The sequence below is a fragment of the Microcaecilia unicolor genome, chromosome 10 (genome assembly GCF_901765095.1).
Source record: "Microcaecilia unicolor chromosome 10, aMicUni1.1, whole genome shotgun sequence".
NCBI classification, from domain to species: Eukaryota; Metazoa; Chordata; class Amphibia; order Gymnophiona; family Siphonopidae; genus Microcaecilia; species Microcaecilia unicolor.
In genome coordinates, this window is record NC_044040.1 from 31,766,399 (window position 1) to 31,780,548 (window position 14,150).

Sequence of the window (14,150 nt, forward strand, 5' to 3'; positions counted from 1 at the left end):
TAGTGGTGTACAGTTGTGGGTAGTGGGTTTTGGGAGGCTCAGCACACAAGGTAAGGGAGCTATGCTCCTGGGAGCATTTTATGAAGTCCACTGCAATGCCCTCTAGGGTGACCGGTTGGTGTACTGGCATGTCAGGGGAACCAGTGCACTACAAATGCTGGCTCCTCCCACGTCCAATTGGCTTGCATTAGGACGTTTTTGACATGGACGTCTTTGGTTTTGAAAATCACCGAAAGTCAGAAACGTCCATGTCTAGGGACATCCAAATTTAAGGATTTGGATGTCACTGACGGTATTTTCGAAATGAAAGATGGATGTCCATCTTTTTCTGAAAATACAGGTTTCCCTGCCCCTGGATTTTGCCGTTTTGCAAGGACGTTCAAATCGCAACTTGGACGTTTCTTTCGAAAATGCCCCTCCATGTGGCACAACTGCTTTAAGCCAAAGCACAGGGCAAACCAGACATTATATATCTGAGGATCTCAACCCAATCCTCAGGACACATCCAGCCAGGCAGGTTTTCAGGATACCTGCAATGAATATGCATGAGATGGATTTGCATACAATAGACACGGTGCATGGCAAATTTATATCATGCACATTCATTGTGGACAGCCTGAAAACCAAATTGGCTTGGTGGTGTGTCCCAAGGATTAGGCTGAGAATCCCATATATATGTATGTGTGTGTGTGTGTGTGTGAGTTTTTTTTAATTGGATAGAAAATACTATAAAATTGTTTTACCTAATATCTGATGTATTTCTGGCCACTCTTTTTGTGTTTCCAGTACAGATTTCAATTTTGTACATATTGGAACAAAATCCATATAATCTACCAAAACACGAACCACATGTCCAACCAAATGCTGCAGCCAAGATACAGTAATAAAGTCACAGAACTGTAAGGGAAACAAAGATCATTGTTAGAACATTATCTTTTTAAAATATTTTATTTATTTATTTGTTACATTTGTACCCCACATTTTCCCACCTATTTGCAGGCTCAATGTGGCTTACATAGTACCATGAGGCGTTAGCCACCTCTGGTGATGAAACAAATACAAAGCAGTGTTATTGTCAATGAGATAAATGTGTTATAGACACATTAGGGGATCATAGAGAAGAGGAGGGTATAGTGTTCATAGTGTTCATAGTGTTCATTACAAGTATTGGTTTCTTTGTGTTGCTGGGTTCAGGCATTAAGTTGGGTCAGTAGGGTATGCCTTTCGAACAGGTTGGTCTTTAGTGATTTCCGGAAGTTGAGGTGGTCGTACGTTGTTTTTTACGGCTTTTGGTAGTGCATTCCAGAGTTGCGTGCTTATGTAGGAGAAGTACAGCGAAGGGCGACGAAAATGATAGTGGGGATGGGACGACTTTCCTATGAAGAGAGGCTGAGAAGGCTAGGGCTTTTCAGCTTGGAGAAGAGACGGCTGAGGGGAGATATGATAGAAGTGTATAAAATAATGAGTGGAATGGATCGGGTGGATGTGAAGCGACTGTTCACGCTATCCAAAAATACTAGGACTAGAGGGCATGAGTTGAAGCTACAGTGTGGTAAATTTAAAACGAATCGGAGAAAATTTTTCTTCACCCAACGTGTAATTAGACTCTGGAATTCATTGCCGGAGAACGTGGTACGGGCGGTTAGCTTGACGGAGTTTAAAAAGGGGTTAGATAGATTCCTAAAGGACAAGTCCATAGACCGCTATTAAATGGACTGGAAAAATTCCTCATTTTTAGGTACAACTTGTCTGGAATGTTTTTACGTTTGGGGAGCGTGCCAGGTGCCCTTGACCTGGATTGGCCACTGTCGGTGACAGGATGCTGGGCTAGATGGACCTTTGGTCTTTCCCAGTATGGCACTACTTATGTACTTATGTACTTATGTAAGTTGGATCCATAAATTGATTTGTACTTGAGACCTTTGCAGCTAGAGTGGTGAAGATTTAGGTATGTTCGTGATGATCTGGTTGAGTTTCATTTATTTATTCCTATTTATATTTGTTTTAACAGTATTTTCAGCCCCTGAGGCAGCCCATTACGGGACAGAACTTGGCCGACTCGGGCATAAATTTACCCCTCCAGTTCTGTAGTCTGATTAATAAACTGTACTTTGGACTATTCCAGACCACCAGGGGCGGACTGACAGTGATATAAAACCCTCGGGCAGTAGAGGCCATTAGGCCCTATCGGCCACTGGCCATTGCCCCCTCCCCCTACAGCTGCCCCCCTCCCACACACTACAGCCCAGCTGCCACCCCTCCCACACACTACAGCCCCCTGAGCCTCAGTGGGCCCTTCCTGGTCCTACCTGGTGATGCAGAATTGGGTGGCTCTTTTAAACTTGCTGTGGGCAGTTTTCACGTTCACAGGTTGCTTTTTTTTTTTTGGGGGGGGGGGTGTTTTTTGCCCTTGTCAACTCAAGGCAGCTCCGAGGGGGACTGCTCTGCTCCTCAGGCAGCTGTTTTGGATGTCGAGCTATTTTTGGGCTGGGGAATTTTCAAATATCTGGCAAGTCTGACTACCCCTCTAAAATGTCAAATCCAAAATTTAGAATTGTACAAAAAATTAGACATTAAAATAAACAATTGTCTTCAACCCAGTTTGAATAATTATTTTTTAAAAAGCCAAACGCTGTGTACCTCCAAATATTTAATCATTCAAATAATATAGACATTTGTGCAGGAAAGTGTGGATTATGAGGTTTATACTTACTGGGACATCTTTAACCACACAAGATGTCCATCCCGGGAGGATGTTCTCTTCCAGAGTGGACCACAAAAACGAATTTCCAAAGATATCACCGTGCAAGCAGTCAAAGCACATCTCAGCTTGGTAGCCATAATTCAATAGCATCCTAAGCATGATTTCATCATTCAATGCATATTGAATGGCACTGGGAAAATGGGTGTCATTGACGAGCCTGAAAAAGCAGTTGACGTTTGCGCCATAAGACAGAAGCAACCTGACAATTTCATGGTTGCCAGCTCTTACAGCCACGAGAAGACAATTCAGAGGGTCTCTGTTTGGGTCTGCGCCAGCTCTAAGTAGCATCTCTGTGCATAAAATGTCATTGTGGGAAACTGCAAAGAAGAGGGCACTTTTCCTTTCATCGTCATAGCTTTGTGAAATATGTTCCGCCAAGAGGTCATTGATGCCAAATCCACTCTCGATGAGTAGCTCCAAACACTGCACTTGGGAACCGTCTGCTGCTGAGTGAATTGGGCTTAGCCCACTTCTCTTTATAGCGTTTTTGGATGTGGCAACAATTAAATATTTCAGTGCCCTAAATAAAGAGAAAAACATGGAGGTCAGTATTTAAGTTCAAGTTCAGTTTTACTGGATAGCCCACCAAATACCTTCATAGCGGTTTACAAAACAGTATTAATAGGCACATACGAAGACGTAATAGACTTTATAAATGATTTAAGATAAGAATACAAAAAAAGAAGAGGATGCCGGGGGGGGGGGGGGGGGGGGGGGGGCTCATTTTTGAAAGCACATGGACGTCTCAAAATGGCAAAAAAAGTCCATCTGCCAAAAACGTTCAAATTGCAATTTTGGAACAGCAGAATTTGCATGTCCTATACCGCAGTTCATCCAAATACCAAGGCTGTGTGTTTTGGGTGAGACTAGGGAGGGCCCAAAATTAGGACATTCAACAGTAATAATGCAACGGGAAGAAACATCCAAGTCTTTAAAGAAGGTCATTTTTACTTAGACCTGTTTCAATCACATCTAGGGTACAAAGAGGTGCTCTGATTGAGCAGCTGACCACTGAAAGAATTAAGGCATGACCCTTCATGAATCCCCCCCCCACCACCACCACCAGTGGTTGCTGTTCCCCTTCCTCTCCCCTGAAAGTGAAACAAGAAAGGAATACCAGGCTCTATGAAAGCATCAGTATTATAGGCCTACTGAGCAAAGCAGAAAAGTCTGAGGAGTGGCCTAGTGGTCAGCACAGCGGACTGTAAAGCAGGCAACCAAGGTTCAATTCCTACTTCATATCTCTTTTTTTCTTCCTTTAAATTTTGAGCCCTCCAGAAACAGACATATACAGAATGATACCGATTATCTGAATGCCAATTAACCAGTTGTCCAATTATCTGGACCAGCATCACTCATTTGCCCTCTCCCTCCAAACCTGCTTTTACAGTCAGCAGCGCTACACATGCTGCTTCTCCCTAGCTTGTTGCCAGTTGCCACCCTCGGTAGCATAGTGTCCTCCCTGCAGGAAACAGGAAGTTCCATCAAAGGAAACCGGATGCTACAGAGGGAGGCTCCAGGCTGGAGAGATGCACCATGTTCAAAGCTTTCCGACTGTAAAAGCAGGTTTGGAGGGTCACCAGAGGGAGGGAGAATGAGAGATGCCGGATTGCTGGCCATGTGGGGGGTGGGGGGTGGGGGGGGGGGGGACAAGAGAGAGAACTATAAGAGATGTGGGAACAGGGAGGCACGATAATCAGCAAATTTATTTTGTTTTATTGTGGGAAAAACGCAACTGGATGTCCATGTTGGTTTGCCCAATCATCTGGATTTATGATTATCCCAACCACCCCCTGCTGAGGATAGTCCGGATAACTGGTATCATATTGTACCTAGTGTACCTAAATATTTATGACACCTGCAAGCCTGAAGGCTAGTGAGGAGGTGTACAGTCAGGTACAGGAGGTATTTCCCTGTTCCTGGAGGGCTTAGCACAGTGGCGTACCAAGGGAGGGGGGGCGGTGGGGGTGGTCTGCCCCGGGTGCACGCCGCTGGGGGGGGTGCTGCGGCATGCGCCTGTCGGCTCCGAGTTTGCTAACTTCGCTCGTTCGCTGCAGCTCCCTCTGCCCTGGAACAGGTTACTTCCTGTTCCGGGGCAGAGGGAGCTGCAGCGAACGAGCGAAGTTAGCGAACTCGGAGCTGACAGGCGCGTGCTGCGGTACCCCCCAGCAGCGTGCACTGGGGGGGAGGTGTCATTTTGCAGGGGGGGTGCGCATCGGCAATCCGCCCCAGGTGTCATCCAGGCTAGGAACGCCACTGGCTTAGCATTTAAAAGAGATGTAGAGGGGTATGAACCTGGGTGCCCTGGTTTACAGTCCACTGCACTGACCACTAGGCTGTCCCTCTGCTGTGCAAGGATGTTTGTGTGGTCATTCCTGTAAAAATGCTACCAGACGAAAATCCTTGCCTCTGGTTTTTTTGGCACTCATAATTTGGTCGTTTCCGTTCGTATGGGCTTGAGAAATCCAGGGCACCAGGTCGCCATGGCACCTAAAACTCGTACCCTGGTGCTCGGGATTTCACCAGAAAGATATTTTATCTCTCCTTTTACAGAGCTACCTCAAATCACTTCTCTCAACTTGGTACAGCGATTGGGCTCTCCATATACTTCAGTCCTGCAGTGCAGGAACTTGGAAGTCTCATGGGACTTGAAACCATGAGACTTCCCCAGCTTCCTGCACCACGGGGCTCAAGAATATGGACAGCCTGATCTGTACCGCAGAGCAGCTGTATTCTATAATAATGCGTATAGATTTTAGAAACGCCTATAACCCGCCCATTCCATGCCATAACCACGCCCTCTTTTCAGCTATGTGACTTAGAATTTTTGCGCATCATGTTACAGAATACATTTGGTGAGTTGTGCACATAAATTTTAATTAATGCTAGTTAGTACTGAAAATTGCTTGTTAACATCCAATTAACAGTGCTGATTAGCTAGTTAAGCGATTAAGTTGCATACATTATTATAGAATACACTTTAATTTCTGCATGAAATTAAGGCGCGATATATAGAATTTGGGGAATTGGGAGTAAATCCATAAGGAGCTGCTTTGCTGTAGGTGGCAGAAAGGTGCATAATGGCAGTATTTGAAGGGCCCTTTTACTAAGATGCGTAGGTGCCTACATGCGTACAACGCACATCAAATTAGAACTACCGCCCAGCTACCATGTTCCCTGCGTGGTAATTCTAATTTTGACACGTGTCCAAAACACACGGCAGAAAATAATTTCTATTTTTCTACCACATGGTGCTAACCGGGCAGTAATCAGCAGTGTACGCATGCTGATAATTACTGCCGGGTAATGCGTGAGACCTTACGCTAAGTCAATGGGTGGCTGTAAGGTCTGGGCCCAAAATGGACGCATGCTGATTTTTATTTTTCCGCACATCCATTTTTGGCAAAAAAGGGCCTTTTTTGCAGGCGCACTGAAAAATTCACGTGCCTACACCAGCACAGGCCATTTTCGGTGTGCCTTAGTAAAAGGTCCCCTTAGTTATTTACACATGTAAGTGGTTACTTATGCGCCGACATGACCTTTAGAATACTGACAGCAGAAATGTGTGCACCATAATTTCATAGGATTTGATGAATAGCTTTGGGGTCTAAATATTCTAAGTTCTGAATCCAGGTGAACAGAATCTGTAGTGGTCTGTACGCATGTTAAAGACACCTGAACCCTAAGTTCAATTCTCATATTCCTTCTGTAGCGCTGAATTCCTTCCTGCTCAAATTTTGATTATAAGCACTACAAGGCAGGGATGTTGTTACCATATGAAATATGTTATCTGGCATTCTGGGGATAATTTTTTAAGCATTTTTAGAGGCATAAAGCAAGAGTTACATGAGGAAAAGAGGTATCATAAAAATTGCATGGTCACATATGTGTCTATAACTATATACGAAATGGGTCCGTGTTTCAGTGGAGACACTGCCTGCGTCAGGGGTCTAATAAGGTAGCCATTTGGGGTGGTAGTGGCAGAGATATTAGTGGGTATACTCTTCATTTGCAAGAAGTGTCACTGTGACTTTTCACATTTTATGCATCACAGTAGATCCCATTTTTTCTAGCATCATATATATATATATATTTAGATTTGGCTCACACCTTTTTTCAGTGGTAGCTCAAGGTGAGTTACATTCAGGTACACTGGATATTTCTCTGTCCCAGGAGGGTTCACAATCTAAGTTTGTACCTGAGGCAATGGAGGGTTAAGTGACTTGCCCAAGATCACAAGGAGCGGCAGTGGGATTTGAACTGGTCGCCTCTGGATTGCAAGACCGGTGCTCTAACCACTAGGCCACTCCTTCACTAGATTGATCTTGTAGAGAGCAATTTTATTAGACCCCTGATGCAGGCGGAGTCTCTGCTGAAACACGTACCCATGTTGGGTTTTTATTTGGTGCTTTGGAATAAAGACTATTTGTTCCCCCAACATGTTGGAACTGTGTATCATCATCCTCCACTTCTTTGAAGTTTTGTCGGTTCCTGTTTCTTTTTGATACACCTATAAGTATGTACACCATTTCTGAGAGTACAGCCAGGATGGAGTTTCAATGTATGCCTATATTTTATAAAATACGCATGTACGTACATAGAACACACGCAGACATTTACACCTTCATCACAGCGAGTGTAAATTTATGCAAGAGAATTTGGGTGATGCCGTGGAAGCCTAATTTTGTAAAGACATAGGTCATGAACTCATATTATAAATAGCAGACTGGTTGCATAAAGCAGGAAAGTGAATTATGATATTCCTTAGTTTGGTAGAATAATTGGCTGAAGACTTCTATTGGATCGATGATGAAATGTGTCGGAAAGTATAATGTGGTGATTATAGAGAGAGATGTATGATTCTGAATTGCTGGTTTAGCTCCCGCCTGTTTATGTTGAGCCCTTATAAAATAGGCATTAAGTAGATATGAATTTGGAACTTTGTAACCTGTTATACAATTATCTCCTATATGTACTGATGGTTTTCTATAAGTACTGAGCATAATTTTCAAAGCAGTTTATCCAGGAAAACAGATCTGTCTGGCTAAACACTGCCCTCTTTGGTCTAACACAGTAGACACTATGAGCTTAATATTTAGCTGGCAGTGGGCAGCGCATTTGCTGTCTGCCGCTGGCATTAAACCCGCATATTCAATGTCGGGCCATTTCCAGAGGCTGGCATTGAATATCTGGGGGGTTTTTGGCCGCTAAGAAGTTAACCAGCTATGCCAATATTAAATGCTAACCGGTTAACGTTTTAGCGGTAAAAGATAGGCCTGCAATTTAAGTGGCCTATTTTGACTGCTCATTTCAAGAAAGACAATGGCAGTCCTTTCACAATAAAGGACTGCCATTGTCTCTTTCTTGAAGGCCCAGTGTTGGTTTTTCTTGTCTATATTGTATGCTTATATGCTGTATTACCCTCTCTTTTGTGATTACCTATTTTGACTGCTCAACATAGCTGGTTTGGCACTGAGTATTCGTGCCTAATTGACTATGTTGTGTGATATTGCCGGTTAGTGGCTAGCCACTAACCGGGATATTCAGCGGGAGATAACTGGTTATCTCCCACTGAATATCCACGGCTACTGCAGTATTAATACATATTACAGGATAAAAATTAACAGAAAAATGTCAATATGCAGCTCCATAGTTTAATTTGAAATGTATAACTTAGTTTCAAAGTTATACATCTATTTAGCAGCACTATTCATTTAGGGCCTCTTTTATCAAACCGCACTAGCGATTCCCATGCGGCAATGCTAATAAAGCCCATTCAAAGCGAATGGGCTTTGTCAGCATTACTGGCATCAATCTGGCTGCGTGCTATTCTGTAACACTGGTAGAGGCATTTTTATGGAGGAACTGGTGGGAGCAGAGCGACTGGGATAGCTCCTGCCCCAAAGAGGCCACTAGGCCACCAGGGCAATTAAAGGTAGCCCTGGGGAAGGCCTTCTGGTGATCAGGGGGCATACTCAGTGGTACCCCCTCTCTTCCATGGCCTGTCGGGACCTGGTCTGTGTGGGGTGGGTGGTGGTAGTGGCAGACTGGCAGAACCCAGTCCATGTTGGGGGGGGGGGGGGGTGTTGTGCTGGTGGCCCGGGAGGACCTGCTCTCTGCTGGGGGGGGGGGGGGGGGGGGTTAGGGTTAGGGTGGTGCCATTTTTGATTTTGGCCAAAACTGATCAGCATGTTTTGGCTGCTGATTGGGTTTTGGTCAGCCTTTAAACAATGGGCACCTAAACTGGATCACTTGCAACTCAAAAGAGGGCATGGCAATGTGAAGAGCATGAGCGTTCACAAAAGATGCATGCAGAGTTGCAGAATAGCAGGGATACAAGCCCAACTTGCATGCCAGGATTTATGCCAGGTTTAAGCTTGTGTAAGTCCTCATGCCCAAAGTTGAGCAAAGTGGAGCGCCTTTTATAGAATAGCATTGAGTGCTGAATTTTGTCGGCGACATTTATAGAATTTCCTCCTAAATGTCTGCCATTTGGAAACCCAGTCTCCCAATCTCGTAAGGTCCTCTTGCAATTTTCACAAGCCTCTTGTGATTTAACAACTTTGAGCAACTTTGTGTCATCGGCAAATTTAATCGCCTTATTCGTTATTGTCATTTCCAGATCATTTATAAATACAGTATGTTAAAAAGAAGTAATTCCAGCATAGACCCCACTTTTCCCATTCAGAATATTAACCATTCAACCCTACTCTGTGTTTTCTATCTTTTAACCAGTTCATAATCCACAATAGGACATCCTACCTCCTGACTTTCTAATTCCCTGAGGAGTCTTTCATGAGGTACCTTTGGTGCCGATTTTATAGGCTTCATAAATAGAATCTAGTCCTAGACATCTAAGTGGTGAACACCCCACACTCTGCCCCCATTTTGGGCAAAACGTTTTGGCCATATAAGGATATTCATGACCTGAATTAAAACAAACATACACACATGTGGTCCGCACTGATGCAGCCCACAGCTTCATAAAGCTTTTCAATATCAAACCAACTGTTTATCAAAAGCTTCATTTTCAGATTTGCTTATTTTGCATAGCAGAGTAAGTGTTTGCCCTGGAAAAAAAAACATATTTAAGGACCTCGGATTTGTACTTACAGATAATGTCCTTCAAAGGCTGCCTGGTGTATAGGAAGCTGTCCTGCACTGTCTGGTACATTTCCACTTCCTCCATACTCCAACACAAGAGCTACACAGTCTGGATCGCCACCTCGAGCTGCATCAAACAGCACAGAAGCACCATCGTTTGCTTGAGCATGAACATCGCCACCTGGTGGAAGAAGATGCAAAGAGCCTTCAAAAAGAGTGACTTCCTGGGTGTGGTTCAGATTGCTTGACTCAGAACTGGGAGATCTCCTTAGAGCAGAAGGTGATGGTATGAGCAGGGACAAGTGATAAACAGAGTTAAATGAGAGGCAAACTGGGCCAAATAGTCCTCATCTGCCAATATTTACTATGCAACCTAATGGACTCTTTTACTAAGGTACAGCAAAAAGTGGCCTTAGTGCACCCTTGGTGGAAAGACAACAAAGCAGATCAGTAGAAGAAAACCATAAATTTATTGAACAAAAAAACAAATATTCAAATCAGCCCGACACAGGCCGTGTTTCGCCCAGCAGGGCTGCATCAGGGGCTACACAGTTTTCTTTTATTGTCAGGGTTAATGAGATATGTATACTGATGTAAAAAAAATGTACAGAGGTCTTCTAAAATGTAATTAAAAAACAGCCAAATAATCAAAAAAGTGATGATGTCAATCCATCAGATACACTAGCAACTTCAAAGAGGACAAGAAATTTCAAGCATGGGGGGTCACCAGTTCCTGTGCATACCTTTATGAAGCAGGTGTTCAAGAACATCACAATGTCCATATTCAGCAGCAGTGCCCAGCGGGGTCACCCCATAGCCATCTTTCACGTTGGCATTCCCTCCGTTCTTCAGAAGAAGAGTCATGATGTCTTTCTGGCCCAGTTTAGCCGCTTCGTGCATAGCAGACCATCGCTTTGCAGATGGCTGGTGGATACTGCTGTTGTGTTTAATCAGAGTGGATGCCATTTCATACATCCCTATATTTATAGCTTGGAAATACAAACAATATGCTATCAAAATAAAATGAATACGTGAACATGTGATATCTTAAAGAGCTATGAAGAACAGATTTCATGGTCTGTTCTTCTTAGGATTGGAGAGCTATTGAAATGATTCAATATCTGAAGGAAACAGAGAGACAGATCAGAAGACATGATTTTCAGGCATTTTATGTGGCATCAGTTGTTCAAACAAGACTCCAATGCACTTTGCAATGGAATAATTTGGAACAGGCAGCGGTTCTCGGTCATATTGAGTAGACCACATTTTTCTGGCTCCAGTATTACATGACAACTTTCAAGAAAAAAAATTTACAAATAGTATTACTGAAATTATCAGCAGAAGAAAGAGTAAAAAAGCAATGTGTTCAGGTACACTGGCAGCGGCTGATTCCTACTTAGCCTAGAACTGTTCTCACTGGAGTGTGGTCTCCGAGACTAATGAAATAGAGGAATCAAGAGAATAAATCCTTCCCCGTTGCTTGCGCTCCCCCATTTGACTAGCCTCTTCCCTTTGCTTTCTTCCTCTCTGATTTGCTTTCTCCCCTTCCCCCATTTACATATTTATTTAAAAGAATTTCTAATGTATCATCTATAATTCTGAGTGAGGCACAATAAAATGTACACATCAAAGCAATGACCAATCAAATAAGTTAAATAATAATAAGTTCATAAAGAAAATTATCATATTTCTAGACTGGTTTTTGAAAGAACCTCAAAATGGTAATATAGCATTACAATATAAGAGTCATCATAATGATACAAATACTCAATTATATTATGCTCTCTCCTCCCTCCTCAACTCATGTTCTGTACAGGTACTGTGATAAGGATACCATTACCAGCAGTACAGCATAAGCAGTCACACAGGCGACAGGCAGGTACTGCTTCCTCTCTCGTGTCATTGTTCCCACATCTTTCTGCTGCCTATTGGTTGTACATTTGTATTGACAGTCAGTAGGAGTAAGGAGAAGGTAGAAGAAGTCAAGGAAGAAGCATTTCCTGCCTGTCCCAATATCGCTGGAATGACCACATTTAGTGCTCAGAGACAGCACAAATTAAACTAAAACAAAAAACAAAAAATCCCCAATAGAACCTTTTCTGGAGATGGGAAGGCGGTCGAACTAGAGGACATGAAATGAGATTGAAGGGGGGCAGACTCAAGAAAAATGTCAGGAAGTATTTTTTCACGGAGAGGGTGGTGGATGCTTGGCATGCCCTCCCGCGGGAGGTGGTGGAGATGAAAACGGTAACGGAATTCAAACATGCGTGGGATAAACAAAGGAATCCTGTTCAGAAGGAAGGGATCCTCAGGAGCTTAGCCGAGATTGGGAGGCAGAGCCGGTGGTGGGAGGTGGGGCTGGTGGTTGGGAGGCAGGGATAGTGCTGGGCAGACTTATACGGTCTGTGCCCTGACAATGGCAGATACAAATCAAGGTAAGGTATAAACAAAAAGTAGCACATATGAGTTTATCTTGTTGGGCAGACTGGATGGACCATGCAGGTCTTTTTCTGCCGTCATCTACTATGTTACTATGTTATGCTATGTATATAGACATAGAGAATCCTGTCTGGATGTAGGGAAATGGGCTAGATGACCCCTTGAAGTCACATCTTTTCTTACTCTGATTTTATGACTTCAAAATGCAAAGCCTGATTCCAGATGGAGGAGACATGCAACATGGTCTCTTCTGCAGAATTTATAAGGCTCATAAATTGATGGTTAATGGAGATTTTGTGCTTGTTAGCACCACAGGCTGTGTGATATATCTTTCCACATTGATCATAAAGAATGTTAAACAAATAAATAAATACAACTTTTACTAATAAATGCAATTCAACAGAGGGCAGTCTTTATCTATCTTCAGTACTCATCAGCATGTCTGTTGAGACCTTTTTTCCTCATTAGAAACTGAGGGGCCCTTTTACTAAGCCGCATAAGCATCTATGCGCACCCAATGAGCGCCAAAATGGAATTACTGCCCAACTACTGCATGGCTCTTGCAGTAATTTCATTTTGGCATGCGTCCGATATGCGAGTAGGTCATTACCGCCCGGATTCTTTACCGCTAGGTCAATGGCTGGCGGAAGGTCTCAGACCCAAAATGGACGCGCGACAATTTTGATTTTGCCATGCATCCATTTTCGGCAAAAAAAGGCCTTTTTTACAGGCGCACTAAAAAATGGATCGGCACACGCCCAAAACCCGCGCCTACACTACCGCAAGCCATTTTTCAGCACACCTTAGTAAAAGGACCCCTATGTTCTTTGAGGCTTGAAAGCATGAAGAAGCAACACAGGAGGCCATCTTAAAGGGTCCAGAGGTTTTTTACTTGTTGTATCTCCTCCCACCAAAGAACCCCCACCTAATCAGGCCCCCCCCACTATCCCCTTCCCCCCCAAAACAACTCCCCAACTAATCCCACCCAACCTATCACCCAACCTACTAAGCCTATCCCTGATGTCTAGTGTGGTGTCTACCATAGAGGCAATCTCCAGTTGCTCCTGCCCTCTAGGCTGCTAAGTTCAAAATTGCACCTGCTGAACCCTAGCTGTGGGCTTGCCACACTACAGCTAAGGATCAAGCTGTTAGTTGGCCTTTTCGTGGAAGAGAAGATGGAAAGGGCTATTTCAGAGTTGGAGAGCTATCTTTGGGTGTGGGGGGAAGGGGCAATGTAGTGGCTCTTGGGGAGGCTGATTGGGGAGATCTTTATTGGTGGACAGAGCGAAAAGTAGAATCACACATTGACCTTTACTCTATCACAACCTCACTCTGTATTTGTTCAAACCGGCGGTACTGGCGATCGCCTCTACGGTACTATGTAAGCCACATTGAGCCTGCAAATAGGTGGGAAAATGTGGGATACAAATGTAATAAATAAATAAATAAAATAACACAGTTTTTCAATTTAATATATCTTATTTGGTAAAAATCGTGCATTATTCCCTTAAAGTGTGTTTGTCACTACCCCCCTTTCAGTCTCCCGTATCCCTCTAAATACTGCACAGACAATACACACTTGCTATTGTTTCAAATGCCTTTCCTGCCAAGACAGAAAGCTTTAAGGTCAAGCATGCAGATATGACAGCAACCATGTGGCTGTTACCAATGAGAAGAGGAGATTCCCCTTTACTGTTCTTCGTGTCGGGCCAAACTCCTTTGTCCAGCAATGCGGTCACGTGTTCTGTATGGCCAGCTTTTGCTGCCAGAGTTAGGGGGGTCTCGCCATCATTTGTCTTCTGCTCCCAAATTGTTTTACAAGAGGCTATAGAAAAAATATGGA

General features: G+C 43.7%; 1 protein-coding gene across 3 annotated transcripts in view; it reads right to left on the minus strand.

The window, feature by feature from the left end:
* ASB15 (ankyrin repeat and SOCS box containing 15) overlaps positions 1 to 14,150 on the minus strand; it is a 29,764-nt gene that overhangs the window by 2,117 nt on the left and 13,497 nt on the right. For all 3 annotated transcript variants that reach the window (XM_030216212.1, XM_030216211.1, XM_030216210.1), the window contains 5 exons: positions 13,974 to 14,132; positions 10,612 to 10,857; positions 9,878 to 10,049; positions 2,714 to 3,284; positions 744 to 897 (listed from right to left, as the gene is read on the minus strand). In XM_030216212.1, coding sequence (XP_030072072.1) covers positions 744 to 897; positions 2,714 to 3,284; positions 9,878 to 10,049; positions 10,612 to 10,857; positions 13,974 to 14,132 — 1,302 coding nt within the window. The remainder of the gene's footprint in view (positions 1 to 743; positions 898 to 2,713; positions 3,285 to 9,877; positions 10,050 to 10,611; positions 10,858 to 13,973; positions 14,133 to 14,150) is intronic.